We start from the raw sequence: 15,284 nt of genomic DNA, 5'->3' as shown, positions 1-15,284 counted from the left end.
ATCTTTGAAAGTAAGGGAATTATGGTTAATCTGATACAGAGATAAGAACTAGACATTGGAGGTCTGTTTTCAATAATAAGCTGATATAAGTTTTCTTGATCTACTTATAAAGCATCTTAGCAGGCAGGATCTTGGACTAGACAGCTTTCTTCTTTGAGTTTTCTTTTTTGTTTAGCACAAGATGCTTTATCTACATGAGTTTCTAAATGAGAAGTTCCAGCCTCTCACATTCATAGGTGAGAATCAAAAAGTATATGTGCATTTTATATATCTGTATACACACACACACACACACACACACCATATATATCCTATAGATAGATAGATCCATCTATGTATGGGGGTGCCATGCAAGATAGTGCATATAGACAGGGAACAGGGGTGAGTTTTAGACAGCCTGTTATAATTCTACATGTATCATTTAGGGTGATGTCAATATGTTTACTGTGACTTGAGCATCCCCAGATGGTGCAGGCATATTCAGCCACAGAGAAACAAAGTGCTACAGAAGTAGTATGTAAGGTGGATGGATGTGCTCCCCACTTGGAATTTAATATGTGCTTTTTGTAACTAAGTGTACGGTCCAATGTTACCCCTAAGCAGAGCACATATTTCTGATGTTTGAGACTCTGGTCACCCCAGGTGACACTCAAGTGTCATTCTGCATCCTATCTTCTCAGGTGGAAGGCACAGATTTTGGTTTTGCTAGGGTTTGTTTTGAGATAATTAGTTAGGTAATAATCTGACATGCCATTCAGTGCTCTCTTCAGGATCTTCTCGGTGTCCCCAAAATTCTTCTGTTGTGCGGTAATGCAGAGATGTCAGCATAGATGAAACACTGATATGCAGCTGGAGGTGGCTGAACTGATCGTTAATGTAGATGTTGAATAAAAGTGGGGCAAGCACACTACCTAGTGGTAAACTGTCTGTTTGGGAGCACCATCTACTTTTCTGGCTACTTAGTACTGCATAGAAGTGCTGTTCTCCAAGAGGTTATGAATGGTCTTGCTTAAATCTAAGTCATCAGTCATGAGGTACAGTTTGTGGATCATGATGCAGTGTTAGACAGTATGATATGCAGCAGATAGGTCAACAAACACTGTTTGGTGATGAACTTCTGTTGGAAACAATTTTCGGTATGCTGTGTGAGGTTTAGTTGTTCCTGCACAGGTTCAGCCTGGTATAAAACCTGCTTGGTCTTGTCTAAATTCAGAAGCTACCAAGGGTGAAATTCTGTTGCAGGATTAGACATCCATACAGTTTGTAGGCAATGCTGAGGAGGGAGATCAGTTTATAACTTTGGTGATGAAAGGTCTTTCCCTGGTTTGGGCAGAGCTATGACTCTTGCCTTCCTCCATACCAATGATATTTGTTTACTCGTCATGCATGTATTGAATAGATCAAGGAGCCATTGCTTTGCAAGAGGTCCTAGGTCTTGTATCATCTCAGCGAGTACATTGTCTACTCCTGCTGCCTTCCCATGTTTCAGCAGGCTTATGATGACTGTCAGTTCCTTCATAGTAAATGGACAGGTTAGGTCTTTAGGTGGTTGCTTGTCAGATGGTATAATGCAGCAATGGTGTTCTCCAGTGTTTCTTCTATGTGAGCGCTTCCCATTGTTCAGCAGTTATTGCAGGAAGTAAATTAAAAGAGGTTTCATGTTTTAATAAATTGGGATTAAGGTCTGGGGGGGTGGTGGTCATGCTTCATGGGAAGATTGTGAGGTAGAAGTAGTAAGGGAAGGTGCTTTTGGAGGAGCTACTGCCCTTGACCTAGCAAGGAAGCGTCAATCATGGGTACCCAATCTGGCCCTCGACCTTGCCCCTCCCCACCCTGCCTAGACCCCACTCCATGCCCTGCAACTTAGCTAGCTGGAACATGTTCTGCAGGCTGTTTGCATGGGGTTGCACACCTGGAAGTGCAAAGGTTGCATCCCCAAAGACGGAAGGGGAAGTTAGTTTGGTGCCAGAACTGCCCCTCTGAGTCCAGGGGAGGAGAAGTTAGTCCACAGAACAGGTGGGTGGGGAAGGGATGCTGGAGAACTGTAACTTGGGTGGGTCACATAGTAATGGAACGAGCTGGGTAACATAGATTAGAGGTAAACCTGCCCTGGAGTGGTGTAACTTTAAACTGCCTAAAGTGTGCTTCAACCTAGTTTCAGGTATTAATATGTGGACAATCCAGGTGTTAAGAGCTCCTAAAATTAATGTGCAACTAAAATTAATGTGCTGCTAGGTCACAGCTACCTATCTCTTTTTCAGCAAATCACATAGGAGGATTTAGTTGAGTTACACTGTCCTCTAGTGGCACCCAGGTTTCTGTGTACTACTTTCATACAGCATGGGTATAGATTTTCCTGTGGTTAAAACAAAGGATTTTGGATAAGATTTACAGAATTAAATATTCAAAGGCATCTGCTAATCTTTTGTGTGCTTCACCTTTTGAGAGCTGCCCTGATGCACTTTGGACTAAATTTCTAGAGATGCTGACTGAGCACCTTCATCTCCCATTGACTTCACAGAGGTGCCTAGTTCTGAAAGTCACATTGTCATCCAAAAATCACTCAAAGCAGAGGTCATTTAAAATTAATTTATACTTGTGAAAATGATGCTTTTAAGTTCTACTCCCACTTCTGTCAGAAACACTCTGTGTGACTTAGTGACCTAGGTCAAAATGTTCATCTTTCAATAGGATTTCTAGACACTTGTATAGGATTTGCAGACACTTCAATAAGATTTGCAGACACTTAGATGTAAATACTTGTAGGTATTGGCATCCAAATTTGGAAATAATGGCTTAAGCCTCATTATCCCTGTTTAAAAAAAAGCCCTTCGTTTATTAGATAGAACCTATGATGCTTGTACCACATCTCAGACTTGACTCTTCACTGCCTTAAATCTTGTGTAGTTATCTTTACTTGTACAAAAGATTTTAAATTTTCTTTGAAATTCACTGTGCCTAGTATAAATTTATTGTGCCTGATGTAGCTTACTTGAATCTGGGGTAGAATTACCTCTGGAAAAATCAGAGGTAAAACTATATCCATGTTAGTGTTGTCCATAGCTATTTGCTTAAGACAAACAGACTGTTACCTGCTCCAGACAAACAACTGCTGCAAAGACTATTGCTCAAGACAAACAGTTACCTGTTTGCTCCCTGCCCTCCCCCATCCCACCCAATCTCAGCCCAGTAGCAAAGTGCTGTAATAGTTACTCTAAGCTGCTACCTATACCTGGATATCTACTTGTCTGCTTGCTCCATATATCTGTTTACAAAACCAATGTAAGTTATACCAGTAAAAATATTTTGTGTGTGGAAAGCCCTACAGCTAGTAAATTTAGAGCTAGCTAAAGTATGTCTAAACTACATCTCAGGTACATCTATAACCACAATGCAGATACCCTCTCCAAGCAGGGCTGGGAGCAGCTGAAATGGGATTTGCTAAGTCCCTGCTTATTCCTTACCTCCCATATTCCCACCTTCCAGAGTACTAATGATGACTCAAAAACATACCATAATGCACACCTTTTACTAACAATTTTTAAAGCATGTAGACAGACTGATTTGACTTACAAAAAAATGCATTTATTTAGTAGTGTATGTAGGCAGGGAAACATACGAGCATGCGTACTTCGGCGGCTCTTGCCATAGCCTCCTATCCAGCATCCAGCATGCTCTCTTGCCAGGCTAAACAAGAGGAAACAAGAAAAGGGGTATTTATTAAAAGATATACATCTGTCCTTATGTGAGGAAGATTGTTAAGATCCAGCTCAAATACCACAGTATATATCCATGCTATTTGAGTTCCCTAGACCCTGTCAAAAGGGCACCTGTAATTGGGATGGTTTTACTCATGGCATTGAGTAGTCCAGTGGAGTTCTGGTAATGGAGAATAAATTAAAATTGAAATGATAAAATATATTGTCAGAAATTTAGTGGGACTAAGACACCTCTGTCTTTGTTTTGACATCAGTCCAGGGCTGGAGTAAGAGCTAATCAAAGGGAAAGAACTCAGGTTTGGTTCAAAAAGGAACTCAGACATCCAAAATGGGTTTAAGCATTTAGACATATAAGTCTAAGAGAGCAACCTGCCGAAATTTCACTTACCTGCTATAGCACCCAGGACCCCCAGACATCCACATTTATCCCAGAAAATCTAGGTAGGCACCTAAAATTTAATTGACTACTGCTTGTGCCCAGAGGCACCACTACTATAGCTTAGCTGAGCATTTTGGCTTCTATCCCATGCCTAAGGCTATTTGGGATTCACAAATGAGGGTCTCAGGGGCATATGTATACATGCAAGCGCCACAGTGTCTGGTGCTACGTCGCTTGCTGTTGAGTAAGTGGCAAAATGCGTGTCAGCACTGAGAAAATGGTGGTGGCGCACTTTTGAACTAAAACCCATAGAAGGTACTTTCAAAAGTGCACTGCCACCATTTTCTGTGTGCTCATGTGCATTTTGCCACTTATGCAACTGCATGTGGCACAGCACATGTGCATCAGCTTGTGTGGAGCAGTCTCGATTAATTCAGTCTGCTTTGAAGCAGCAGATCTCCAGCTCATCGCAGGATGAAAATGTATGTGTTTGTAACCCTTCTGCTGAGCACCTGTCAGCAGCAACAAGGGCTGCGTTCAATTTTGGGGATAGTAAATACATTTTACTGTGACTTGAACCCCCACCCACTCTATCTGGAAACACTAAATTTTTTATTACGATCAATTACTAAAACCAACAACCCTTTTCTTGCAAGCAGTGTAAACAAAAAAACCCCAGATTTATTACAAAGCATAAAGAAAAAAGCAATTACTAACTATAGTTTTAAAACACTACAAACTACAAAACAAATTCTATAGGTGGTACCCTCTTGGAGGGGTCTTTACCCATACCCAGGCAGTCTGGGACTTGGGACTCCCCAGTGGGTAGTTCCCGGGACAAGCACCCCGATACCTGCCCTTCAGCAATGGTCTGGAAACAGGGGCCCACACCGGAGAGTCCAGCGAGCTGTTCCACGGGTCCGCTGTACTGCAGGGAGCTGCTGGAAAGAGTAGGTCCTTCTGCATTGCAAAGGACCCCTCATTGCTCCCTCAGAAATTATAGTGTTGATCCTCATTTCCACATGGCAGATTTGAGGTGAGAACTGCAGTTTTCATTAGTATAGCTCATCCCAAAGTTTTTAGTACTAATCCCAGCTCTGCTGGGGCAGGAAACTGCAAGAGAACTCAGAGAAAAGCCAGCCAAACAGCAAAGGAGCCTGACCAGCAACCAGCACCAACTGCACTACATTGGTCAGGAATGACACAGAGCCACAAAAGCAACACGTGCCAGGCCCAGGCATACAACGAACAAACATACAGCAGGGCCAGCAATACAGCTGTGCTGAGACACAACCACTGTAAAACAATACAAGGGGGACTCGGGCCTGTCCTGCACCCTGGTCTGAATATACAACAGATGAGTGCCAGGCCTTGGCTGTGGCCTGGGCGTATAGTCTCAGCTACACTGCTAGGCTGAGACCTAACAGCTATGAAATAACAAAAGACGGGGAGGGCAGGGGCAGGCCTATTTTGTCTTAGGCCTGAACTAGAACTAGCGCCCAACCACACTGCTTGGTTGGGGCATAAACTGCAAAAGGGACAAAAGGCCATATTTCACTGGGCCTGGACTGGGCAGCAAAAAGCCAACCAGGTCTATATACCACTGAAGTCTGAATAAGCAACAATAAGTGCCAGGGCTTTACTGTGGCCCAAATCTGCCAGCCAACATGTCGCTGGGGTTCAGCCCCACACCGGTAGGCTGAAACACAGCAGTGGTAAAATAGCAAAAAGGGTCCAGGCTTATGGCTTCAGCCTGGACACATAGTTTCAGCTTTACCACCACACTAAGATGCTACAATCCCCAACACAGTGACTGCCAGGACCCTGTCTCCTGGTCAGTCTCCATTACGGAATGATACTCTTATGGCATCATTGCACTCAAGGTCTGCATGGCCGGTAGCTACCAGGGCCCTGTTCCTGGGCAGCCTGCACTAGGGAAGGACGCGCTCATGGCATCATCCCACTTCACGGGCAAAACAGCCAGCAGGACACATAGCTGGGGTTTCAGCGACACAGCTATGCTGAACCCAAAAGAAGTTGCAAAAGCAACTGAAACATGCCAGGCTCTCAGTCCTGGCCCAGAGCACGCCAGCAAAACTGCCAGGCTCCAACTTTGACCAGTTTGCTGCAAGGATTGATACCCGCCCCGGCATAATCTCATTCAAAACCCAGAAAACAAAAAGGGGAAAGAAGAGGGAGAGAACAGAGGTCTCAAGCCCTGAGACAGACTTTCTCTCTCTGTCTCTGAGGCTTTCCCTTCACATTGCTTGAGTTTGCTTCATCAGTGAAGAACGGGGGACCAGGCTTTTCTGGCTCCCAAGTGTTCAGGCTTCAGCAGCCCCAGGAGGAAGAAAAGAACCCACACCAGGTGGCTTGACCCTTAGATACCTTTTCTGACCTCAACAGATGAGGTTTTTTGGGTGAATCTGATATCTTTTATTAGACTAACTTAAATAGTTGGGGGGAAAAATTGTAGCAAGCTTTTGGGTTTAAAAACCCTTCGTCAGACTGAGGAAGTCTCTGTACTTGGTGTGTGCTCTTCCTGAATGGAAGAAACCAGAGGCTGGGCTGCATGCAAGACAGGCAGTCAGTGAAGATGTAAACTGAAGAGTCAGTGGGTGAGATACAGGCTGGGTGGAGGGCGGGGGAAGAGAAAAGAGGGATGAATGTAGCAGTTGAATGGTGGAGAGGTACCTGGGGAATCAGATGTCAGGCAGGTCATAATATGTCATAAATCTATATTTAAATGTCTATATTTAGTCCATAATTTTTTGTATCCAGGAGGTTGATCAAGTGAAGTTCAGCCCCATTTGCTCTGCTGCTTCAGGTCTTGTCCTCTAGGCACGGGAAGGCAGCAGGGCAGGGAGCCCCAAGCCCACAGCAGGCAGCTTGCACCCACCACTGCTACATGGACAATTGTGCAGAGCGCATCTGCTATATTCTCCCGGGGAGTGTGCGCAGCAGCAGGCAGTGATGCGTAACCTGAAGGTCACCTGCTGGCATCCTTGTTGAACCTAGTGAGTTGGTGATCCTCGAGAACTAACTTTGCTGGACTGGATGTTGTGTCTGGTTGCCTATCAGCTCTGAAAACAAGCACTCTACTCCAGCTTCGTTGCAGCCTGAGATCTTGTGGTGGCCAGAGGAAACAGTACAAGGACACTTTGAAGGCATACGTCAACAAAACAGATGGTGACATCAAGAGCTTGGAGAAACTGACTGCTAACCAACTCCAATGGCCCCGCAACCTCAACCAAGCAGCTGTCTGTTTTGAGGTAAATCTCTCCCCACCACCCACTGACCTGCGGAAGACAATGGGTGGAGGAAGCAGAGAAGAGAGGAGGAAGGGAAAGAAGAATGGGCCTGTGGCCTCCCCTCCCCTGTGGAAAGACCTGCAACTTCTGTGGACTGACGTGTGGCTCAAGGCTTGGCTTTTTACGTTGCCTTGTGACCCATCCATTAACTGTGGTTGAGATCATGCTCGAACTGAGGGATTGCCAAAGGTGGATATATATCCCAGCATATAAAACACTACTGTCAGCCCTCAGAAAGCGCTGAGGGCTATCTGCTGTTATGCCAGGTGGGAGCAGGGTGCTGTCATCTTCACTGTCACTCCACAATGCCCCAAATTTCCCAACTTCTCCTTTTGTCCCTCTCTTGGAAGGTCTCTATGTCAGGGCAGACACCAGCACCTGAGAACCCCAATCTTTCCCACTCGCCCCTGGCTTGCTCGCTTTCCACACAAGCTAGTCCCTGCATTCCTGGGGCAAAGGCAGCCCACCAGCTCTGCAGGGCCAGGAGCCGGCCCTGGTCCCACTGTGCCTGGCAGGGGGCACCCCCAGCAGCTCCAGCGCCCCAGGGCAGGCATGGCCACGGCTGCCTCTGGGGCACGGGGTTGCCAACTCCTTTGCATCTATTCCGGGAGGTTTCATCACATGGCATAACAACGTTAATTAGAGCGCCCAGAATTTCCGTCAGGAAGGCAAATGCAGGCGACTATGACAATATAAAAAACCCACTGGAGGACTGTATGAATCGGGTTCCACATTTAAGACTTTATTTTAAACGAATGCCCTATCGTTTGTCTCAGGAGTCTTATAATTCCTCGAGACTCCAGGTATCCGGGTTTTGGTCGGATCGGACTAGACTCAGGAGGACAAGCCAATCAGGGCTCGTGGACAGAGGTGATACCTTTTATTAGACCAACAAGATTTTTGCAAAAGTAAATTCTTTAAAATTGCTGAATGGAATGAGAGACGCCAGAGCACCCCCGCGCGACGCCGCCCTGGCCTGAACCCTCTCGGGTGGAAGGGGAGCAGACGCCGCCACCGGTGACATCACCAGCACCCCTACCCCGCCTACTCGCGGGGCAGGCGCGGTGTGACAGCGTTTCCCTTCCCCCGGCTCGGCGGAGCGGCTTCGGCGGCGCACCCGGAAGTGGCGCGCGGGATAAAGCGGAAGCGGGGGGCGGGCGCGGCCTCTTTGGTGCAGGCGGCCAGGGAACATGGTGAGTGCGTGGCGCGGCGCGGCCAATCTGCCTCCATCTGCCACCCCGGCGCGGCCCCCGCTCGGCCCGGCGTTGCCTCCCGGTCCCGCGCACCCTAGGGACCGGCCGGGTCCGGGAGCCGGAGGGCAGGCGGCCTCCTGCCTGGGCTGAGTCCGCTCCCTGCCGGCAGCCCCGCAGGGGGAGCCCGGGGCCAGGAGCGCCTGCGGTTGCTTCTGCTAAGCCTAAGGGAGGGATTCCGGCCACGGCTTCCTCCTCGCAGCCTTAAGGAGGGCGCGCTGGAAGTGCCGTGGGGGGAGGGGTCCGCACTCGATAGGCTTTTGTTGCCTTCAGCCCTGAGCTTCCCTCGATAGAGCTGTGCTTGGGGACCGAGACGCCTCCGATGCATGAACCGGAGCATTTCTAAAGCCTTAGAAAGCAGTATAAAATGTAGGGGAACTTGGAAGTGGTGTAAAGAGCTGTGGGAAGCACCTGAGCTTAAAAGCAGCTGCTGAACGATGGAAAGGGGCAGGGCCTACCAAAACTGGTCAAGTCTCTGCTTTGTGAAACAAGCGTGTGTCTGTGACCTCCTTTTGTGACATGTGTCAGGCTGTATTTTAATACCATGCTCTTGGTTTTTCGATGCTCTGAAATGTGCTTCAGACGAAGGGAACGTCATCCTTTGGGAAGCGCCGCAATAAGACGCACACCTTGTGCCGTCGCTGTGGATCCAAGGCGTACCATCTCCAGAAATCTACTTGTGGGAAATGCGGGTACCCTGCTAAACGCAAGAGAAAGTGTAAGTTGCTACAAGAGTTTTTGGGCGGGTGGTAGAGAGGGGGTGGGAAATAGGGTGGGAATAGCAGTGTTGTATCATGTATTTGTAAACAGAGCCATCTTCTATTTGGGGAGGGGTAGGACAGCGTCTTTCTCTTGGAGTAAAGCAGGATGTATGCACAAGGATTTCCATGCTGTTTGGTAGTATATTGGAGTTACGGAGCTTTTTGCTGCTGTTAGGCACACCTGGCATGGAAGAACAAGCCCTTGCTCATTGTATTTGTGTACTGTGGTGCATGAAGTATACACAGTTCTCCAAATACGGTCTGTGTACCACGTCCCCACGGAAACAATTTTTTTGATGCGCGTGTGTTATGTTTGTGTGCTAGTTATTGTTCCTTTACCTTGAGGATGGTGATCCTTCACTATCTGCAGGGTACTGTACAGCTAAGTATTGTAGGTCATGCAAAATTAAAGTAATAAATTATGTTGCAGATAACTGGAGTGCAAAGGCTAAAAGACGCAACACCACTGGTACTGGTCGTATGAGGCACCTGAAAAAGGTCTACCGTCGATTCAGGTACATAACTGAATATTTGCTTTCAGCAAATGACTGTTACGTGACATTATGTGAACTTCAAATTCCTTTTAAAAATCCATTTTCCAGCTGAGCATTTAGTACTGCTTTTAAATGTATTCTTGCAGTATAATCTTAAATAGTTGGTTACTCTTGTGATTTTAAAAGGTATTTGAGAGTTGAGCATAAAAACAAAACTGTTGATCTTAACATATCTGAAGTGTTGGCTGAAGCTGAAAGGTTCTTGGTTTTGATTCAGATACAGGTCATGAAAGCTACAGTGGGAATAGTATTTGCTTGGAATGTAACCCAGTTTTCATTTAGTTATGAATTTGAAATAAACAATGCAATTTTACTTTTAGGCATGCAACTATAGTTTACACTTCTGGTAACTTAAGTTTTTAACTAAAGGAACCTGCCATTATTTTCTGCCACTTCTGTGTGGAAAGCAGAGCCTGTCATGATGTGAAATTATATCTTTACTTGTGGCAGTACATTCCTTCTGATCAGCTTATTCTTTCATCTCATACATTGCATGTTGTCAACTTCGATTAATTTTTTTGGGGGGCTAGATATTCCATTGAAAAACCTTAAAGGAATGTGCTAATAAAAGTTATCATTTGCTTAGCTCATTTACAGATGTGCTTATTTTGCCAGATGTGATAATAATTGGACAGCGATTAAATATAAAGTTTGTGAGTTAATGACAGCGGACATGTTAGACAATGATGTAGTCTAGTCTTGTGGTGGTCAGCCTCTTGGTCTCCAAGGGCCTAATGCTGTACCTGCCTGGCTCTGTGTACTGGCCTAGTGTGCAGGGCCTGGGGCTCCCTGCAGGTCCAGAAATTTGGCAACGGTGCCAGTGCAATCCTGCCAAATCTCCAAGTTTGTTTGGAGCCGTGCAAGACAGAAGACGTGGAGCTGCAGGCTGGATCTGGCCCATGGGCTAAGGTTGAGCCCCCTGGTCTAGTTAGTCTATATTTTAGCCAGAAGTTCCATGATTTCAAAATGCTGTGCCTCAAATCCAGAAGCCTTTTGAAATGGATATGAATTTTTAGGAATATGAAATATTATATTATTCTTAGCAGTTCAGAAACTAGTGGGATTATTGTTTACACTGATCAAAATTCAGAATAACACTTTCTAGCAAAGCAATCATGGCATATTACAGCATGTGCATTTCTGCAGCCTGGAGTGTCTGACACCTAAAGCATTTGTTGTGCGCCTTACAGCTCTGATAAGGCCTTTCCCTCTCCTTTCTGCCTCTGTGAAGTAAAAGCTGCTTTGCCAAAATTTGGCACTACTGTTAGGATAGGTTTCCTCTACTTCCTAAAGTGAAAACTCTTTGATTTAAATCACTTTCTGGAAAAATAAATCTGGGGCAGGTCTTCAGCAAGAACCTTGCCTGAGTGAGCAATGCTGGTTGGAGTCCATTATATTGAAATGCATTGAAATTGACTTACTGGGAAAGAAATGGTTTCACTGAAATATTAATGACAGCTTGTCAATGATGTTTCTCTTTAAAAAATGTCTGAACATATGAGTTCAGAAGTGATTTCAACCTGTAACTGAGATAAGCTGAACCAAAAACTTTGGAGCTTGAGACTTGCCCACAAATAGTACTATTTAGCATCTCATAAATAAGTCCTTTCTAAAGGGTGGTAACTACTTGTTTTTGTGCATACAGGAATGGATTCCGTGAAGGAACTACACCGAAGCCCAAGAGAGCCGCTGTTGCAGCATCTAGCTCATCTTAAGGACATGTATTTGTTAAAATAAATGTTTTAAACCAGAAAAATGTTGTCAGGATATTTCTATACATTGTTTTTTAACTCAGTGGACTACAAAGATTCCCAGATATGAAATTCCTGATATTGGGATAGTTCATTAAACAATATTCCATTAGGTAACTTCTCACCTGATCATATTTTTATATTGAAAAAGACTTTCACCTAAGTACTGTAATTTTTGGTTTCAGTGGGCAAAGTGTGTACTCATTTTTTATAATTTATTTCTACTTTCTGATTAATTTAGAAACCTGCCTACCTAGCAAATCTGTACATTTTGGATTTTTCAGAGGTACTGGAGCAATTGGTACACAAGTTGTAAGTTAATTACCAGAAGCCAGTATGCGTAGTCCTAGACTTCAGCCTGTAAATGCAGAAAACTACAGTTTATTCCAAGCAGGTGTTCACTTAGCGCGGAAATTGTTTAACATTCCCATCCTGGCAAATTGCTTTGTAGACTATTTTTTTCAGAATGTTTTGTGTCATCAGTGAAACGTGTAGCTATTATTTTATGTTTGTAATCTTTGACTTGGATTCTGAAGGCTTGTGAGGCTTTAGTTTTAATGGGTTGTTTAGAGCAGGGGTCAGCAACATTTTGTGCTAGAATGCCAAAATTTCATAGATGTCGTAGACATTAGGACTGAAAGGGACTTCAGAAGATCGAGTCCAGCCCCCTGCCTCAGGGGCAGGAAGTCAGCAGGGGTCAAAGGATCCCAGCAAGATGAACATCCAAATGCATCTTGAAGGCATTCAAAATAGGTACTTGAACTAACTCCAGCGGCAGTCTATTCCAAACCTTGAGGCTCGGACAGTAAAGAAGTTCTTCCTTGCGTCCAACCTGAAACAGTCTTGCAGGAGTTTGTGACCGTTCAATCTTGTCATCTCTTGGGGCACTCTGGTGAACAGATATTCCCCCCCAATCCTGGTGAGCACCTTTGATAAACTTGTAGGTGGCCACCAGATCACCCCTGAGCCTGTCCTTTTCCAGGCTGAAGAGTCCCATGGCTCTCAGCCTCTCATCACAAGGTCTGTTTTCGTGACCTCTGATCATGTGCGGGGCTCTCCTCTAGGACTGAAGATTCTCCACATCCTTTTTGAATCATGGAGTCCAAAACTGGACACAGTATTCCAGCTGCAGCCTCACCAGGCCCCTCCTGTCCTCAGGTGTGCAGGCTTTACCCCAAAGTTTGCTCTTGGCAAACTTGATCAGTCCACTTCTGAAACCAGTGTCCAAATCATTAATGAAGATGTTGAATGGTATAGGCCCAAAGACAAAGCCTTGAGGGACCCCCCTGGTCACAGCGAACCATGACTCTTGACTTCCATCAAACACCACCCTCTGGGTCTGACCACAGAGCCAATTCCCCAGCTAGCAGAAAGATTGGTCAAGCAACAAACCTCTGCTGGCTATCCCTCAGGATGCTGCCATCGGCCAATATGTTAACAAGACCTTCTAAGACCTTCCCCAGGACAGAGGTCAGGCTGATGGGCCTGTAGTTTGCCAGATCCACTTTCCTCCCTTTCTTGAAGATGGGCACCACATTGGCCTTCTTGCAATCTTAAGGCATTTCACCAGAGCACCAGGAGTTCTTGAAGATCTGTGCCAGGGGCTGGGCTATGAAGCTTGCCAGCTCCTTGAGTACCCTGGAGTGTAAACTGCCAGGGCTGGCTGACATGAAGGTATACAGCCTCTCAAGGTGTTCCTTCATGAGGTCAGCATTGATGGGGGGTAAGAAATCTCTCTCACCTGGGCCTTCCCATCCCATAATGGGCAGGGGCATCCCTTGGGACTGGTGAAAAACTAACACAAAGTACCCATTTAGTAGGTTGGCTTTTTCCTGGGTGTCGGTTGCCAGTTGTCCCATCTGGTTTAGCAGGGGTCCAATGTTGCCCTTGCTTTTCTTCCAGCTCCCCACATATCTAAAATCACCCTAACGCCCACCCATGTCTTGACTTGGCATGCCAGACATGGGGGAGCTACAAGGGGCCCGATCCTCATTGCTTGCAGTGGCTGCACATATGATTCTGGGTGAACAGCAGGGAAGGGGCTGGGTTTTTTGCCCCAGCTCCTTCCCTGCCACAGTGCTGCTGCCATGGAGCTGGTTCTGGAGCTCCAGAGCCCAGGGGAGCTGTTTGCAGCCTCCCAGCTGCCTGCCACAGTCAGTCCCAGCTCTGGGCAGCTGTAACAGGTGGCTGGGAGGCTGTGAACAGCTGTGCAAGGCTCCTCAGCCCTGGCATCAGCTCCATGGCAGCTGTGCATGTGCCTCCTGGCAGATAGCAGGGAAGGAACCAGGGTTCTGCTGCCCTAAGCCCCTTGGCCATGTGCCCAGAGGTACGTGTACAGCTGCTGCAGCCATGGGACTAGTGCCAGGGCTGCAGAACCCCAAGCAGCTGTTTGCAGCTTCTTGGCTGCAGCTGGCCTGGGTTCTGGGCAGTTGCTGGCAGAAGCTGCCCAGAGCCTGGGTCAACTGTGGAGTGCCAAAGAAAATGGCCTTATGTGCCATGCTCTGGCATGTGCTGGGGTTGCTGATCCCTGGTCTAGAGTTTTTCTGCTGTATTTTAGTGTGCTAATATACTGTTCAACAGTGTGTTACCACACAATAGATTAGCTTAATTTCTTTGTTCAGAGGGTCGTCATGTGTTAGGCAGAGGACAGAATCATAAAAAATTAGGATTGGAAGTGACCTCAGGAGGGGATCTAGCCCACCCCCTTGCTCAAAGCAGGACATGTTCACCTCTGGAGAGCATTGCTAAGTCTAGTCTTTGCTACTTAACACTTCTTTTTTTAATCCCAACACAAAATAGAGGGGCTGGTCTACCTGAATAGATGTTCTCCATAGGTAGGCAATAAAACCAGTGCCAGGTTCAGAGGTCTGTGAGTATGAGACCTTAGGAGACTGCTGTCTCATGTCATCAGGCATGGAGACCATCATGTTACAGGTATAGGTTACTTTGCAAATTGAGTGGCTATATCCTGTATTGGTCTCTATAGGTTGTGGGAAGTGTAGTTAAGACAGATTTAGGAAGGCTATACACTCTGCATCTGGCCTTCAGAAGATTAGGTTACCTAGTTGTGCATTGTTGGCAATCTTGAGAGACACAAAAGATGTTGCAGGGTTACAGCAGTGATTGTCAACCAGGGTGCTGCAACACCTTAGAGTGACATACAATGTTAGTCCTCTTAAGTGTGCAAACGTGATTCACAAAATAAACATTTCAAATATAAATTATAGTGGGGAAAAGCATTCTGACCCATGTGTACCTGTTGAGGTCTTCGTAACAGAAGAATTGTTTCATTATTTTTCTGTAGCCAAGAAACATGTAAAAGGTAGGAGCTGGCCTTTTCTGAGCAGTGCCTTGAGTCTAAAAAGCTTGAGAACCATTGGTTAGAGCAGTGGTGCCCAACCTCTTCTTTTCTATGCCCTGCTGCTGGGAGCAGAGTGCAGTGGGCCGGGGGAGCTCCTGGCACGCAGCGCCACTTGTCCTTTTTGTATGACACCGCTGGTATTGCCCCTGTGACCCTTGTGGGTTGGAACCTGGGGTTGGGAACTGCTGGGTTAGAGAA

General features: G+C 46.1%; 1 protein-coding gene and 1 non-coding gene across 2 annotated transcripts; both read left to right on the top strand.

The window, feature by feature from the left end:
- Positions 1-8,448: 8,448 nt before the first annotated feature.
- RPL37 (ribosomal protein L37) lies at positions 8,449-11,730 on the top strand. Its single transcript, XM_090037991.1, has 4 exons — positions 8,449-8,602; positions 9,242-9,377; positions 9,851-9,935; positions 11,620-11,730. Exons 1-4 carry the CDS (start codon positions 8,600-8,602, stop codon positions 11,687-11,689), a joined length of 294 nt encoding a protein of 97 aa, XP_089894117.1. The 5' UTR covers positions 8,449-8,599; the 3' UTR covers positions 11,690-11,730.
- Positions 11,431-11,512, top strand: LOC149868108 (small nucleolar RNA SNORD72). The gene has a single exon (XR_016441535.1). It is a non-coding gene; the product is annotated as a small nucleolar RNA SNORD72 (small nucleolar RNA).
- Positions 11,731-15,284: the final 3,554 nt, after the last annotated feature.

This window comes from Crocodylus siamensis, chromosome 3, assembly GCF_052110815.1.
Source record: "Crocodylus siamensis isolate JL-2025a chromosome 3, ASM5211081v1, whole genome shotgun sequence".
Lineage (NCBI taxonomy): Eukaryota > Metazoa > Chordata > Crocodylia > Crocodylidae > Crocodylus > Crocodylus siamensis.
This window is presented reverse-complemented; position numbering and strand designations above follow the sequence as displayed.

Coding starts and splice junctions, on each gene's coding strand:
- RPL37 (XM_090037991.1), top strand. Junction 9,378..9,850: donor TGCTAAACGCAAGAGAAAGT/GTAAGTTGCTAC, acceptor ATTATGTTGCAG/ATAACTGGAGTGCAAAGGCT. Junction 9,936..11,619: donor AAGGTCTACCGTCGATTCAG/GTACATAACTGA, acceptor TTGTGCATACAG/GAATGGATTCCGTGAAGGAA.